Below are 17,366 nucleotides of genomic sequence, written 5' to 3'. Positions count from 1 at the left end.
GGGTCAAGGATCTTGCGTTAGTAGCACCACTCCAGTGCTGGGGAGGAGGAGTGGAATGGTGGCCTATATGTACCATGTATTCATTTTCTTAAGCCAACATTTAACATGGGCACACATACAAAACCCTCTTTAAATAAAAAGGGGCATAAACCAACTCTGCATGCCACTGAAAGTTAGTTTCACAACCGGTCTTAAACATGCCAATGCACACCAAAATATTCTACACAGGGGTAAATGTAAAACTGCACCTTTAATGTAAAATACCCACCCAGCACAACCAGAATAAAAATGCATGCAGGACCCACCCAAACAAATGGAAAAACTGAATAGTAATAAAGTGCGAAACATACCGAAAAGAATAAATAGGCATTGGGGTGTAACTCTCTTTAGAGAACAGCAGAGCAAGGCAGCGGAGGGACAGGGGTAGAGAAAAGGAGCCGAGGGAAGAGCACAGCTTGCAGAAATGGTCCACGAGGAAGGTGTCACCGGAGGAGTGGTAGGAGCAGTTGACGGATGATATTCAAGGTGGTTAATATTTGAAGGATAGGTTGGATCCGGACAGCAGGGTGTTTGGGTTTTTTTAATTTTTTTTTTTGGAAGGGATAGTTTATGGTTTTTGTTTCAAGCACAACAGGAAGCAGAAGTTGCCGTGCAGTCAGTTGGCAAAGAAATTCCGGATCAAGGTATAAAAACAAGAAGGGGGATGGGAGGAAAAGAAAAAAAAAAAAAAAAAGTAGCAAAAAACAGGTCAGTAAATATATAAGAAACAAGTACACAAGATTTAAGTCTTCTAGATTAAATGTTTTAAAGACAGCTACTAAATAGGTTTATTTTGAGAACTGATACATTGAGAAGACAAAAAAAAATAAATAATAATCTATAGTCTGAGACAATATCCACACTGTGTAGCCATAACATTGCTGCTCCACCACCATTCAGCTTATTCACAGCTTGCCACAAAACTGGGAAACTGCGTAAATATAATATAGACACCCATGCTTCCTAACCAAAACCCCCCCAAAAAGGAGAGCTATAATACAATCAAAACATTTGCACTTTGTATTCTAGGCTAACTTTATGTTAGCATTACACAACCTGGGCACTAGAATATTGTCTCCACCTATATGAAATCAGCATCTATGAAGTAAATAGAAGCAAGAGTCTGGTTAGTAAAAAGGTAAAACTTAAAAGGCTGCATCTTCTCATCCCCCCATGCCATTTACTCTGATGTAAAAAAGTTAGATTCATAACTCACTTAATGAAGTCAATATAAAATTCTGACATGTCACAGTGACATGTGAAAGGAAGTTATGGAGGGCAGGAATATTATTTAAAAAAAAAAAAATTCAGATCAATCCTTTCTGTATTAACTAGTACACTAGAAGTCTGACTGAACAATTTCTGTTGCCATTAATCACAATATGTACACTAACATCACGAGTTAGAACAGAATTAACTTGACTATGTTGGCATTTGGGGGGTAAGCATATAACTGATAAAGGCATAGCTACTCACTACCCTGGCTCAGAATGTTAAGTCCAAAGCCATGCCGAGTGGGGTCAGGAAGTGGGTCACGAAAAGCAACCACCACCTGTGGCATTACAGCACAATTGACATGTCCTGTGTCTTGCGCCTTTGAAATTAAATGGTCAGCTTTGAAAAAAGGGATGCTGCATGATTGGGGCATCCTTCAAAACAATAGTGTGAACTAACACGACTCATTTTGGTGGGTGGTTAATAGGCATTGTGGAAAGTGAAAGGATAGCCACTGATAAGGTCTATCCTAGACCATCACAGCCTTGACTATGATACTTGTATTTTACATACCAAATTACACTTAACGCCTGCTCATACCCAGGTGTTGTATATTTATTTTTTCACTCTTGGGGTGCTCACTTTTTGGATACTGATTACCATGTCTTTAAGAAATTAAAAATAATTATTGCATTACTAATGTAATTCTCTATACTTCCATTGCGCCGACAGGACAATTTGTAGACTTATTTCTCATTTGTACATTGAATATTTTCTAATATAGTGTATGTATTGATTGTATATTCTTTTATTCAAGGTCATGCTTAAGGTTTAAATTTGCACAACTAGACTAAGCAAACCAGTCATCAGCATTGTGATCGGTATACTTGACACTGTCAGGTTGGTGCTGTTGCACTGACAAATGATATGAATTAGGCTGTCGCCCTAGTACCTATATTTTTTGATGTAAACTAATTTTTGAGGCTACTAAAAACAATATGTGCGAGTAATGGGTATTAAAAAAAATATGAAGCTGAAGATCAAAGCCAGATGCTCCTCCTGAGTAATAGAAATTTGTCTGCTGTAAGTTAACAAAAAAAGCACTGTGCTCTGTCAGCCAAATTTATTGGTAAAATATAAATCATAAGTACATCATTTTCAAAGTACTCATACATCTTCATTGGTGAAAACACATGATAAAAGGATACCTGGGTTGACGAAGTCTTGTGGTTGTTTAATTTTTAGGTTAAGTAAATGACAGTCTCGTGCTTCGGGGTAGCCTGTGGGCAGGGTTTTATTTGGCGCTTTCTGGACTAATTTTCATTATTGTGGCTTAAATGACAGGACACTGGTCACTGAAGGGCCAGTAACTTTAGGGTGTGTGTCCACGTTCAGGAAACGCTGCGTTTTTGACGCTGCGTTTTTCCGCAGCGTCCAGATGTTACAGCATAGTGGAGGGGATTTCATGAAATCCCGACTCCACTATGCGTTAAAAAACGCATGCGTTTTTGCCACGAAAAACGCATGCACGGTGCGTTTTTTCAAAACGCAGCATGTTGCTACAATGAGCAAAACACGCAGGCACACCGCAGGTGACCTGCCAGTGACCTCAGGTGCAGTTTTGGTCAGGATTTTACTTGCATAAAATCCTGACCAAAGCCTGAAGCAAGCCTGAACGTGGACACATACCCTTACTATTCTAAATATTGCGGTTAATATTGTGGGCTCGGAAAAAAAAAAAAAAAAAAAAAAAAAGCAAAAACCCACATTCAGAAGGCAGGTGCCTACGCTGTAGTGTGATCGCATCTATAATATCCATTTTAATTTAAGTGATCTAAATTTCTTAAGATTAAAAAAAAAAAAGTCTCCACCAAGATGGCACCTGCACAGTAGCATCCATCACGTTGAGAATTATGCTACTGCGCAGGCACGGCCGACGCCATTTGAGAAGTAAATTTATATCGACAAGCAAAATTAAATTAATATAGATGTGATCATGCTGCAACACAGGTCCCACCGCCTGCCGATTTAAAAAAAAAAAAAAAAATCCCATATTATATTCAGTATGTAAAATAGGGGGCACATCAGTGAGGGATCGGTGACCTGGCATTAAGCCATACAGATCAAGCAGATGTATGCAGAGCACCACATAAAGACCCCTACAGACCACCCCAGAGCACAAGAATCTTTAACTGAAAACTACAAAATACAGATTAAACCACAAGACAGATATCAACCCAGGTATCATTTTAATCAGTATAACAGCGCCGACCTGACACTATAGGTTTTTTAGCAAAATCCTGATGACTGGTTTGCTTTAACCAAAAAAATTAAAAAAGGTATTCCCATCTCCAAGATGCCATCTCAATATGTAGTAGTCGCATTCTCAAATACCTCAAATTCAAAAATGTGTAGTTTTTGACTATGCCTTTCCTCATGTGCCAGCATTGTAAGACCTTGTGTATCCATGGTTACAACCACTGAATTTGAGTTAGCTAGTTGCTAGTGGTTTTAAACCATGGATACCCAAGGTCCTGCAATGCCATGAGGAAAGACATAGCAAGTCAGAAAAGCTATACTACATTTCGAATTGGAGGCATTTGCTAATATTATACCTACTATATATTAGGGTAGGATCTTTGAGATTGGAATAGCCCTTTAAATCTTTACTGCATATTTACATGAGTATTGTGCTATATCATGCTAGCAAATAAAGCCTTTGCTCATGGAGCATTTGGGATATTAAACATGCTACTTTAACAAACCAGAGAACTGATCACTGTACATCTCATCCTCATGCAGTTATTGTACATAAAGCCATTGGACAATAGAAATGCAACTAACCTCTGGGCTAAGGTTGCTAACCAGAAGGACAGAGTTTCCAGGAATCCCTAGACCAGGGATGCCAAGCCTGCTAGCGGCTGCTGCTGCAGCTGCTGTTGGAAGTGCAAGGGGTGTAAGTGTTCCATGGACACCTGGCAGATAGGTGGGGGGAAAAAAAAAAAAAAAAAAAAAAGTATGTCACTCCAATGTATTGAACACAATATACTTCTACAAATACACAACCTTAACTTCGTGGCAAAGTTTACAGTGTATAAAGGGAGAAGCTTGCAAGTTTAAAAAAAGTCCCAGAGGTTGATCATACATCCCTCAAAAAGAAGCCAATATACAGCTGTCCGTATATTGAGGTTAAGTAGTTGGATCTCCATAAACAAATGTAGGTTTAGGTCACTGCTCTATAAGCGTGTGGAATCCCTTGCAATAAGTTTAATCTATACAAAATAGTCTTCCAACCAAATAGAAAGCTTGATAGAACAGTGTAAAACTGAAGCAGTCACTTTAGATACTTTTATTGCTTTAGAGACCATTTTATCATGCACTAAAATAAACAAGTTCAGTACCTCCCATCAGAATGAATGTGGAACCAGTAGACATATGCTGGTTCCCAACACATACAATAAGAGTCATGCAATTAATACATCAATATTACAAGGAGTAATAAAACGTTGCACTGAAGTCAAGGAAGGTTATACGGCCATGTCCAATATGAAACGTGTGCGTGCGTGAGTGTGTCAGACACACCCTTACCTTGTGGGATTGCAAAGGCAGGAGGAAACCCAGCAGTAGCATATGGGTTGGCAGAAATCAGTCCAGGTGCTCCTGAGAGTCAAGAAAGTTTAAGAATTTTTTAGAATTCAAGCATCTATACAACAAGGTGCCCCCTTTTAACCCCTTGGATGCCTCTGTTTGGTGTGGGCTGCGGCGATAACCCTGGGCCATTTCTGGCCCAAGACAGCTGATCTGATCAGCTCTAACAGCCATCCGTGGAATTGTGATTCACCTGCGGCTGTTAACATGTCAAAAGCTGATAAACTGAAAGCAGCATTTAACATGCACATGCTAGATGCGAGTCAATAACCCCACCCATCAGCACCCGTGGAACATGACCGCGAGTTGCTCATGGGATGGCATGACAACCTGGAGTCTGCAGGAGACCCCTGTGGTTGTCATTGCCGGATTGTTATGAGTGACGCCCAGAGGTCAGTGCTCATAGCAAGTGCGCATTTATGCTACAAAGAGCAAAGCTGCAGCCCTGCTCTATGTAGCACAAGCGATTGAATGATCGCAGCTTTTAGTCTCTTATGGAGACTATTTAAATAGGAAAAAAAAAAAAAAAACAACAAAAACCAACCTAGCTATGTTGAAATCACCCTTTTTGCTGAAATCAAAATAAAAAAACCACTAAAGAAAAATGAAATACACATTTGGTATTGGCATGTTCAAAATCACCCAATCAATATATAAAAAGGATTAATCTATATATCTATATATCTGCCTCTCTCTTTTACTATTTCTCTCTCATCCCAAAAAAAGGTGATGCTATGGGTCTCTGAAAATAGCAACTTTGTCAAAAAAAAAAAGTTTCATTATAACAAGCTGCAGTGTAAGCAAAGGAACGGGCATTCTCACCAAAGGCAGCAATAGTTTGATCCAATGAAGGTTGTCCATCACCAGATGGCAGATCAGGGCGTGTGTAATCTCTACTTTTATCATTGTTGTACTTCACATTAAGGCTTGTGAGTTTTGAAAAGTCAATTCTGAGTGTACAGCAAGCGTTATAGATGTTCTGGCCGTCAAGGGACTAAACGGAAGAAAAAAAAAAAAAAAAGGTGAAAGCCTGGGTTTTGCATGAAACTCTGCACCTCAGTCTAAACCATTTTGGTTAAATAAATTAAAATGCAACTTACCAGTTTGGCATGTTGGGCACTTATAGGATCAGAATACTGCAGAAGTGCCTGAAACTGATTGTTCTTTGTAAATGTTATTATTTTAAGTACAGTTCCAAATTTAGAAAATATCTGGGGAAAAGAAAAAAAAAAAAAAAGAAGTTTCATAGGTGTGCTGCCTCCATTATTGCCTTTTTTTCAGAGGATTGATACATACAAGAATCTATTAGAAGGGATTTTTCCACAACCACCCAATCCTAGGAGGTCATTGGTTGGGGTCACTTGGTCCTAGGAGACCCAGTCAGATCTGCTATGCAGCTAGGGTGCTGCATTTCCTCTGCAAATGCTCTTGCAGACTGCCATAGATTCCAAGCATCATGCGAAATCTGCAGTTTGGTCAGATTGTCAGCATAGTTGGCCAATTCTCTCAGAGGAGAGAATCTGCACAAGAGAAAATGGCGAACAAAATTTCTCCAGTGTGTAGTGACGTACAATAACAAATTGCATTGTGGCACTGTGTTAGCAAAAAAAAAAAAAATCTGACATGCACAGCCCTATAGGCCAACATTGGTCAAGATGCGATCCATCTGCACCTGGCACAACTTAGGCCAATATAATAGCCCTGGTTACAGGGGAGATATATAGAATATATATATTCTATATAGCTCCATCTTATATCTTACATATCTCCATATACATCCATCTTAAACACAAACCTACCTGATGCAAGACATCAAGTGTAACTGGATAAAACAGATTTTCAACAATTATTCTCAGAACTGGACTCTGTCCTGTAACACCCATGCCTGCATCCAGTGTAGTAGCGGCAGCTGAGAGTGCAACACTAGTAGGCTGTACAGAGTTCACAGCCAGCAGAGCTGCCTGTGCCCTCTAGAGGAGAGAAAAAAAAATTATTATAACTCACACTTTCACTGTAAGACCTGGGCAAAAATATTACAATAAGCCCCATCATAACATGTATTAGCAATAGCAGCGAGTCAGCAGACTTAATACACCACTAATATGACTTATTAACCCATTTCCGACAACAGGCGTAATAGTATGCCCATGTCAGAATCCCTCCCTTTGATGTGAGCTCCAGCACTGAGCCCACATCTTTCCCGGCACATGTCAGCCGTTTTGAACAGCTGATGTGTGCCTCTAACAGCTGTGGGTGGAATTACAATCCCCCTGCAGTTGTTAACCTGTTAAAATGCTACAGTCAATCTCTGACAGAGGCATTTAACTTGTGCTTCTGGTAAGTGCGCCAGAAATCCCACCCATCGGTGACCCATTCACGTGATTGTGGGATACCAACTGGTTGTCATGAAATGTCAGAGTCTTATACCATTGGTCAGGGAAGCAAAAATCTACATTTTGCCACAAATTTTACATTTTCACATGGGAAGAAAAAAAAAAAAAAAAAAAAAAAAAAAAAGCATAGCTGCCGAATGTAGAAATATGAGCAAACACCCCCCCCCCCCCCAAAACCCTATAAAAGTCATTTACTATTTAGAAATTCACAACATTGATTAAAATACATAAAGGAAAAAACCCCTTCAAAAAATATTTCTATTACTAGAATAAGCCCACAATAATGCCAAATATCAGAACACAAATCCAAGTCTGGTGCGTTTATGCCTAAGCTGGCCCTAATAGGTAGGATGCCAGCTAAATGGGGTCCTGACGGCGGAGGTTGGCACCCTAGAATGCGATGTGGTGCCCCCCTCCACGTCGGCTGTCCCTTAGAATCCCTACAGGCCCTTATTCTAGTTTAAATAAAGAAAAAAAAAAAAAAAAAAAACATACCATGCACACAATACAAAAATTCGTCTGACAAATGATTTCTATTTTAGCTGAGTAAAAATAGAACTCCGTATCAAAAAATGACCAGTCTGTCATGAAGGCAGTCAATTGGCAATCTTCTGGCTGAGTAGCTAGTATCTGTAGCTGTGAATCAGCAACATTTAGTACAGTATTTTAGGTGCCTACATTTAAGTCCCATTTTAACAAACCTTAATAGATTTCAATATTTACGGTATCTTTACATAAATAATCAGTGTGTACCATACTTTGGCAAACTAAACAATAGTAACCACTTAGTGCCCTAGAATAACAGAATCTGCTCTCAAGTGATCCCATTTTGGAAATAACAACCCCTTGGGAATTTATCTACATGTGTAGTGACTGCATGGGTGGTTTCCAGAAACAAGCAGCAGTGGATGTTGCGGAGTCAAAATCCTGCTGTTGTAGTGCCCATACGTTCTAGTCACCAGCTTATGCACCTGTATATTCGGTGGTCTGTCATTGTTACAGATATGCCATGCCAAACATGTTTTGTTTTTTTTTTTTTTTGGGGGGGGGGGGGTCTGAGGAGAGAGGAAGAAGCAGGAGGGGCTATAGCCCCTTTTACTAGGAACAATGTTTAAGTCCCCTACATTTCCATTGACACATGAAGGACCTGAGTGGGGGACTTGCTTTTTAGTGCTCTAGTTAAAGCTTTGGTTGGGAATTTTTACATAACATTTATGATCACACTTATCCTGTGCTCTACGCTGAGCACTTACTTTGGGGTTTCCATCCAAGTCTGTGTGACATTAATCAGATGAAACCCCTAGAGGGATCACTATAATGGGGCAGCAGTTACGCTGGACTCAGTGTGGCCTCTTCAGTGGTGTCCTTTTCAAAAAAAAGTGTACAAAACTGGCGGACTGCGCTTTTTAAGAAGCCTGGTCACAGCCAGATTACATCCAGTGTCTCCATCTATCTCATTGAAAATCTTCATTGGGGGTTACATCTGAATCAAGTATTTCAGACATTTACATAGAAACCCCAACACTCAACGCAGAGAGCAGGATAAATGTGAGCTGAGCCGTAGTGCAATCTTTGGGAGGTAGAATGAAGAAGTCAAAAAGCAGGGGGAAGAACTGATTTATTTTTACGCTGTTCTTTGTGCAGTGAAAGTGATAAGGTGACTATTCTAGGGTCTGTGCGACTAGATATATGTCTGGCTTTTTGGCTGCCATCATGCACTGAAAGATTCTTTTTATTGCAAAAAAACCCCCACCATATTAGACAGCCGAAATAAGGAAAAATGGGCTACAGTCATGTGACTGGTCTCAGCCTACCACCCTACCCGTGCCCTCTCTTCTGCTAATGACCTGAGGTTAACATCCTCAATAATTAGAACCTACCACTCCCATCTCCAAGACTTCACGCGCTGCCCCAATTCTTTGGAATGCACAACCCAGGTTAATACGATTAACCCCTTCGCGCCATCCGCCGTACTAGTACGGCGCTGCATTTGTGCCAGCCGCAGTATTAGTACGGCGGCTCGATCACCGCGGTCTCGTGCTGAGCGCCGCGGTGATCGGGTGCGGGTGTCAGCTGTATATGACAGCTGACACCCCGCAGCAATGCCCACGATCGGCGCTATCGCCGATCGCGGGCATTTAACCCCTCTGATGCCGCTGTCAATAGTGACAGCGGCATAGAGGTGGATCACGCAGGGATGGGGGCTCCCTGCGCTCTCCCACCGGAGCAAAGCGATGAGATCGCGCTGCTCCGGTGACCTGGAAGGAGTCCCCGGATCCAAGATGGCCGCGGGACTCCTTCCGGGTCATGAAATGACCTGGCTTGCCGGCGCCTGCTTAGAGTTCCTAATAGCAGGCGCCGGCAAGCCTGTGGAACGTGCCTGTCAGATCGTTCATCTGACAGAGTGCTATGCACACTGTCAGATCAACGATCTGATCTAAAACAGTGATGTCCCACCCTGGGACAATGGTAAAAAGTTTAAAAAAAAAAAAAAAAAAAAGTATAAAAATAAAATAAAAAAAAAAAACATTTTCCAATAAATCCATTTATGTAAATAAAAAAATTAAAAAAAACAATAAAAGTACACATTTTGTATCGCCGCGTCCGTAACGACCCGCTCTATAAAACTATCCCACTAGTTAACCCCTTCAGTGAACACCGCAAAAAAAAATAAATAAAATAAAAAAAAAAAAGGCAAAAAACACTATTATCATACAGGCGAACAAAAAGACTGATATAAATAACCATGGTACCGTTGAAAACGTCATCTTGTCCTGCAAAAAAAAAGCCGCCATACAGCATCAACGGAAAAATAAAAAAGTTATAGCCCTCAGAATAAAGCGATGCAAAAACAATTATTTTTATATAAAAGAGTTTTTATTGTGTAAAAGCGCCAAAACATAAAAAAAAATTACATAAATGAGGTATCGCTGTAATCGTACTGACCTGAAGAATAAAGCTGCTTTATCAATTTTACCACACGTGGAACGGTATAAACGCCCCCCCTAAAAGAATTTCAGGAATTGCTGGTTTTTGATCATTCCGCCTCCCAAAAATCGGAATAAAAAGCAATCAAAAAATGTCATGTGCCCGAAAATGGTACCAATAAAAACGTCAACTCGTCCCCCAAAAAACAAGATCTCACATGACTGTGGGCCAAAATATGGATAAATTATAGCTCTCAAAATGTGGTGATGCAAAAACTATTTTTTGTAATAAAAAGCGTCTTTTAGTGTGTGATGGCTGCCAACCATAAAAATCCGCCAAAAAAACGCTATAAAAGTAAATCAAACCCCCCTTCATCACCCCCTTAGTTAGGGAAAAATAATAACATTTTTAAAAAATGTATGCATTTCCATTTTCCCATTAGGGTTAGGGCTAGAGTTAGGGGTTAGGGCTAGGGTTAGGGCTGGGGTTAAGGTTGGGGTTAAGATTTCAGTTAGAATTGGGGGTTTCCACTGTTTAGGCACATCAGGGGCTCTCCAAACGCGACATGGCGTCCGATCTCAATCCAGCCAATTCTGCTTTGAAAAACTAAAACAGTGCTCCTTCCCTTCCGAGTTCTCCTGTGCGCCCAAAAACAGTGGTCCCCCCCAACATATGGGGTATCAGCGTTCTCAGGACAAGTTGGACAACAACTTTTGGGGTCCAATTTGTCCTGTTACCCTTGGGGAAAATAAAAACGTGGGGGCTAAAATATCATTTTTGTGGAAAAAAAGTTTTATTTTCACGGCTCTGCGTTATAAACTGTAGTGAAACACTTGTTGGTTCAAAGTTCTCACAACACATCTAGATAAGTTCCTTGGGGGGTCTAGTTTCCAATATGGGGTCATTTTGGGGGATTTCTACTGTTTAGGTACATCAGGGGCTCTGCAAATGCAACATGACGCCTGCAGACCGATCCATCTAAGTCTGCATTTCAAACGGTGCTCCTTCCCTTCCGAGCTCTGCCATGCGCCCAAACAGTGGTTCCCCCCCCCCCATGTATGGGATATCAGCGTACTCAGGACAAATTGGACAATAACTTTTGTGGTCCAACTTCTCCTGTTACCCTTGGGAAAAAAAAAATTGCGGGCTGAAACATCATTTTGTGGAAAGAAAAAATTATTTTTTTGATTTTCACAGCGCTACATTCTAAACTTTAGTGAAACAATTGGGGGTTAAAAGTGCTCACCACACATCTAGATAAGTTCCTTAGGGGGTCTTCTTTCCAAAATGGGGTCAATTGTGGGGGGTTTCCACTGTTTAGACATGTCAGGGGCTCTCCAAAGGCGACATGGGTTCCGATCTCAATTCCAGCCAATTTTGCATTGAAAAGTCAAACGGCGCTCCTTCCCTTCTGAGCTCTGCCATGTGCTGAAACAGTGGTTTATCCCCATATATGAAGTATCAGCGTACTCAGGACAAATTGCACAACAACTTTTGGGGTCCAATTTATCCTGTTACCCTTGGGAAAATAAAAAATATGGGGCAAAAAGATCATTTTTTGTGAAAATTAATATGAAATTCTTTTTACGGCTCTACATTATAAACGTCTGTGAAGCACTTGGAGGTTCAAAGTGCTCACCACACATCTAGATTAGTTCCTTAGAGGGTCTACTTTCCAAAATGGTGTCACTTGTGGGGGTTTCCACTGTTTAGGCACGTCAGGGGCTCTCCAATCGAGCCATGGGTTTCGATCTCAATTCCAGCAAATCTTGCATTGAAAAGTCAAATGGCGCTCCTTCCCTTCCAAGCTCTGCCATGTGCCCAATCAATGGTTTACCCCAACATGTGGGGTATCAGCGTACTCAGGACAAATTGTACAACAACTTTTGTTGTCCAATTTCTCCTGTTACCCTTGGTAAAATAAAACAAATTGGATCTGAAGTAAAAATTGTGAAAAAAGTTAAAATGTTTAAAAAAAAAAATTGAACATTCCAAAAATTCCTGTGAAGCACCTGAGGGGTTAATACTTTTTGAATGTGGTTTTGAGTACCTTGAGGGGTGCAGTTTTTAGAATGGTGTCACTTTTGGGCATTTTCTGTCATATAGACCCCTCAAGTGTGAGGTGGTCCGTAAAAAAATTGGTTTTGCAAAAATGAGAAATCGCTGGTCAACTTTTAACCCTTATAACTCCCTAACAAAAAAAAAATTATGTTTCCAAAATTGTGCTGATGTAAAGCAGACCTGTGGGAAATGTTGTTTATTAACTATATTATGTGATATAACTCTCTAGTTTAAGGGCATAAAAACTAAAAGTTTGAAAATTGCTAAATTTTCAATTTGACAAATTTTGGTTTTTTTCACAAATAAATGCAAGTCATATCGAAGAAGTTTTACCACTATCATGAAGTACAATATGTCACGAGAAAACAATGTCAGAATCACCAGGATCCGTTGAAGCGTTTCAGAGTTATGACCTCATAAAGTGACAGTGGTCAGAAATGTAAAAATTGGCCCTGTCACTTAGGTGAAAACAGACTTTGGGGTGAAGGGGTTAATCCCCCCAGTTTTAAGTGTGCCCTAAAAACGCATTTGTTCAGACTGACCTACCGCCTCAATGCATTAACCTAACTGTGACCCATTCAAAAAATTTAAACCATAATAAGGTTCCTCGCATCATGTTCTCATACTTTATGCATCTAATAGCTCTGTGTCTTTACTGTTACATACTTAGGCTGATAACCAGTTCATGCAGCTTTACATGAACACCCTATCCTTACAGTATGGCTGGTCCAGACAACGAAAGCAATTGTTACCATCCACCTCATGTCTCCCCTTTTCCTCATAGTTTGTAAGCTTGCGAGCAGGCCCCTCACTCCTCTTGGTATCCATTTGATCTGTTTATGGTTCTGCTGTATTGTCCAATTGTCTGTACAAGTCCCCTCTACAATGTAAAGTGCTGCAGAATATGTTGGCGCTATATAAATTTAAAATTATCGTGGGACGACTTGACTTATGGTACCATTTTCATTCACACGACAATTTTTGATTGATTTTGCATTCTATTCTGATTTATGGGAGGCAGAGTGAACAAAACTACAATTCAGGATTTTTATTGTAATGAATATATTTTGGCTTTTAGGCCGTGTGCACACGTTCCGGATTTTTTGCTTTTTTTGCTATAAAAACGGGAGAAAAGAAAAAAAAAAAAGCTCACGTTAAACATCTTATTCAAAAGAATGCATTCCGCATTTTGTATGCGCATGCTGTGTTTTTTTCCCTGAGCGGAAACGCATTCTGGAAAAAAACGCAGCATGTTCATTAATTTGCGGATTCGCGGGGATTCAGCACACATAGGAATGCATTGATCCGCTTATTTCCCGCATGGGGATATGCCCACCATGCGGAAGCAAGCAGATCATGTGCGGATAGTACCCCGGGTGGAGGAGAGGAGACTCCTCCAGGCCCTGGGAACACACACACACACACACATATATATATATATATTTTTAACAATTATAATAAAAAAAATCGTGATATACTTACCTTCTGATGGCCCCCAGAGCACTCCCGCCTCTCAGCGGTGCAGGCAGCGGCTTATGTTCCCAGGGATGCTGTGTGCGAAGGACCTGGGATGACATCATGGTCACGCGACGTCATCCCAGGTCCTTCGCACAGCATACCTGGGAAAGGAAGCCGCCACGTGCACCGCTGAGGAGATCGGGGGCGACGGAAGGTGAGAATAACCATTTTTTAAATTATTTATATATACATCCAGAATTAGGACAAAAAAATAAAAAAATTATTGTCCATTATGTTCAAAAGCAACCATAGAGTTCCTGTATTTCTATAGGCAGACTTACCGCTTGGTTTGGAGAATTGTCAGTCTTCAGTTCTTTGTGGTTGGAGAACTGAATGTAGATTGGTTGACTTCTGAGTATTGGTGTAACTGTGGCAAAGTAATTTACCATTGTATTAGCAGCTTCTTCTGAATTCATCTCTATGAAAGCCTTAAATAGGAAAATGAAAACATAAAAATTTTCAATTCTGTGATCAGATGGTTACAATCTAATAGTGGATATACACAGAGCAGCCTGAACCAATTGTCTGTGCATGGCAACTCCACAAAACTTAACTTCAATAGAATAGAAGGATCAATAGAGCTAGTTTGTTGGAGGCTGTGTATTACCCAATTTGTTTCTGCAGGAGAGAACATGCAAGCTTGGCTAAACATGCATGATTAATAGGGATTTGAGAAAAGAAAAAAAAAAAAAAAACCACACACACACACACACACACACACACACACACACACACTGAGCAGTTTTACCTGGTTTTTGCCTTTTAACATCAATATATTAGTCACTTTCCCAAATGGAAGGCCAAGAGCTATAACTTCAGCTTCTGTAACATCCCCTGGAAGCTTTCTGACATGAATCACTTTGGAACCTACTCCTACAGATCTGTTGTCCCCTTTAAATTTTTTGCTGTCATTTCCATTTGCTGTTTAAAAAAAATATAAAAAAAATTTATATATATATATATATATATATATATATATATATATATATATATATATATATATATATATATATATATTTATTATAAAACACACATTTACATACACCAAGATATTGCATATTATACATTAACCCCCTTCAAATCGCAGCCCTTTTTCGTTTTTGCGTTTTCGTTTTTCACTGCCCTCCTTACCAGAGCCATAACTTTTTTATTTTTCCGTCAATATGGCCATGTGAGGGCTTATTTTTTGCGGGACGAGTTGTACTTCTGAACGACACCACTGGTTTTAGCATGTATTTTACTAGAAAATGGGAAAAAAATTCCTAGTGCGGTGAAATTGCAAAAAAAGTGCAATCCCACACTTATTTTTTGTTTGGCTTTTTTGCTAGGTTCACTAAATGCTAAAACTGACCTGCCATTATGATTCTCTAGGTCATTACGAGTTCATAGACACCTAACATGTCTAGTTTATTTATCCAAGTGGTGAAAAAAAAAAAAAAAAAAAAATTTCAAAACTTTGCTAAAAAAAAAAAAAAAAAAAGTGCCATTTTCCAATACCCGTAGCGTCTCCATTTTTCGTGATCTGGGGTCGGGTGAGGGCTTATTTTTTGCGTGCCAAGCTGATATTTTTAATGATACCATTTCGGCACAGATACGTTCTTTTGATCGCCCGTTATTGCATTTTAATGCAATGTCGCGGCGACCAAAAAAACCCGTAATTCTGGAGTTCCGTTTTTTTTTTTCGCTACGCTGTTTAGCGATCAGGTTAATGCTTTTTTTTATTGACAGATCAGGCGATTCTGAACGCGGCAATACCAAATATGTGTAGGTTTGATTTTTTTTATTGTTTTATTTAGGATGGGGCGAAAGGGGGGTGATTTAAACTTATATTTTTTTCATATTTTTAAAAACATATATATTTTTTTTTACTTGTGCCATGCTTCAATAGCCTCCATGGGAGGCTAGAAGCTGGCACAACTGGATCGGCTCTGCTACATAGCAGCGATCATCAGGGGGGCGCTCACAGCAGGCCGGCATCAGTAACCATAGAGGTCTCAAGGACCTCTATGGTTACTGTCCTGACACATCGCCGACCCCCGATCATGTGACAGGGGTCGGCGATGACGTCATTTCCGGCCGCCCGGATGGATGTGGTAGTTAAATGCCGCTGTCTGCGTTTGACAGCGGCATTTAACAGGTTAATAGTGGCGGGTGAATAGCGATTTCACCCGCCGCTATTGCGCGCACATGTCAGCTGTACAAAACAGCTGACATGTTGCGACTTTGATGCGGGCTCAGCGCCGGAGCCCACATCAAAGGGGGATTCACGGCATGCGCAGTACATGTACGGCGCATGTCGTGAAAGGGTTAAGCAAAGGCAACAAAACTGCAATCCATTCAAATTTTCAAGAGTACGGCTTAATTTCACATGAAGCCAAAAATCCTATTGTGCTTTTTGAAGTGTGTCAGTAACCCAAGCATCAAAACATTTAAAGGCATGCATCTGCTGACTTCAGCACTACATGGAAATGAGCAGGTTTATCTTCTCACATCCATCAATAGTGCACTGTAGGTACAGTACAAAAACCCTAAATCAGTGGCTGGATACACATTGTGCTGGCTATGTAAAAGTTTAACAGCCTTACATTTTTTAACGAACTGGCAACACATACAACTTTTAAAAAGCACTTTGTAAAACCCAATGAAAGCATCTGTCAGATGACCATGGCTGACAAAGGGAATTACATCGCTCACTTTAGGACCCCTGCTTCATATAGTTGCCCTTTTGAATTCTTTATTAGTTCTTGCCATATGGGAAATATATATATATATATATATATATATATATATATATATATATATATATATATATATATATATATATATATATATTTATATTTTCTGGCTTTACCTGTACTAATTTCTCATACAGTGCGGAGACTTGAACAGTTTACAATCATATTTTATATTTTACTTACATTTTCAACTAGCAATTATAGTACAATATGTACCTGTAAACAAGTATTTGGACACAACGTGAAAAAATTGCCGTGTAAACTCCCTAACCCCATTTCATATTTAAAAAAAAAAAAAAAAAAAAAAAAAAAAAAAAACACAAACACACACCACACAACTTCAAGTTCATCTGGCATGTCTACTTGGCTTATTATATATTACTAGATGGTGGCCCGATTCTAACATATCGGGTATTCTAGAATATGCATGTCCACGTAGTATACTGCACAGCCCACGTAGTACATTGCCCAGGTCACGTAGTATATTGCCCAGTGACGTAGTATACAGCACAGAGCCACGTAGTATATTGCCCAGCCACGTATGTCACAGGTTAAAAAATAAAAAAATAAACATATACTCACCTTCCGAGTGGCCCTTGTAGTCCTGTCGCCTCCTCGCGCAGGACCTGTGATGACGTTGCGGTCACATGACCGTGTCGCGGTCACATGACCGTGTCGCGGTCACATGACCGTGTCGCGGTCACATGACCGTGTCGCGGTCACATGACCGTGTCGCGGTCACATGACCGTGTCGCGGTCACATGACCGTGTCGCGGTCACATGACCGTGTCGCGGTCACATGACCGTGTCGCGGTCACATGACCGTGTC

At 40.2% G+C, this 17,366-nt stretch overlaps 1 protein-coding gene across 1 annotated transcript in view; it reads right to left on the bottom strand.

Annotated features, from left to right (window-relative positions):
- Positions 1 to 17,366, bottom strand: part of LOC143766520 (polypyrimidine tract-binding protein 1) — a 44,454-nt gene that overhangs the window by 3,577 nt on the left and 23,511 nt on the right. Inside the window, exons 4-11 of the mRNA XM_077254275.1 lie at positions 14,551 to 14,723; positions 14,084 to 14,230; positions 6,702 to 6,872; positions 6,003 to 6,113; positions 5,725 to 5,896; positions 4,843 to 4,914; positions 4,099 to 4,229; positions 351 to 384 (exon numbers count right to left, since the gene is read on the bottom strand). Of these exons, the coding sequence (XP_077110390.1) occupies positions 351 to 384; positions 4,099 to 4,229; positions 4,843 to 4,914; positions 5,725 to 5,896; positions 6,003 to 6,113; positions 6,702 to 6,872; positions 14,084 to 14,230; positions 14,551 to 14,723 (1,011 nt within the window). The remainder of the gene's footprint in view (positions 1 to 350; positions 385 to 4,098; positions 4,230 to 4,842; positions 4,915 to 5,724; positions 5,897 to 6,002; positions 6,114 to 6,701; positions 6,873 to 14,083; positions 14,231 to 14,550; positions 14,724 to 17,366) is intronic.

The sequence above is a fragment of the Ranitomeya variabilis genome, chromosome 1, assembly GCF_051348905.1.
Source record: "Ranitomeya variabilis isolate aRanVar5 chromosome 1, aRanVar5.hap1, whole genome shotgun sequence".
In the NCBI taxonomy this organism is placed as follows: Eukaryota; Metazoa; Chordata; class Amphibia; order Anura; family Dendrobatidae; genus Ranitomeya; species Ranitomeya variabilis.
Note: the sequence above shows the minus strand (reverse complement) of the source record. Positions and strands in the feature narration are given on the sequence as shown.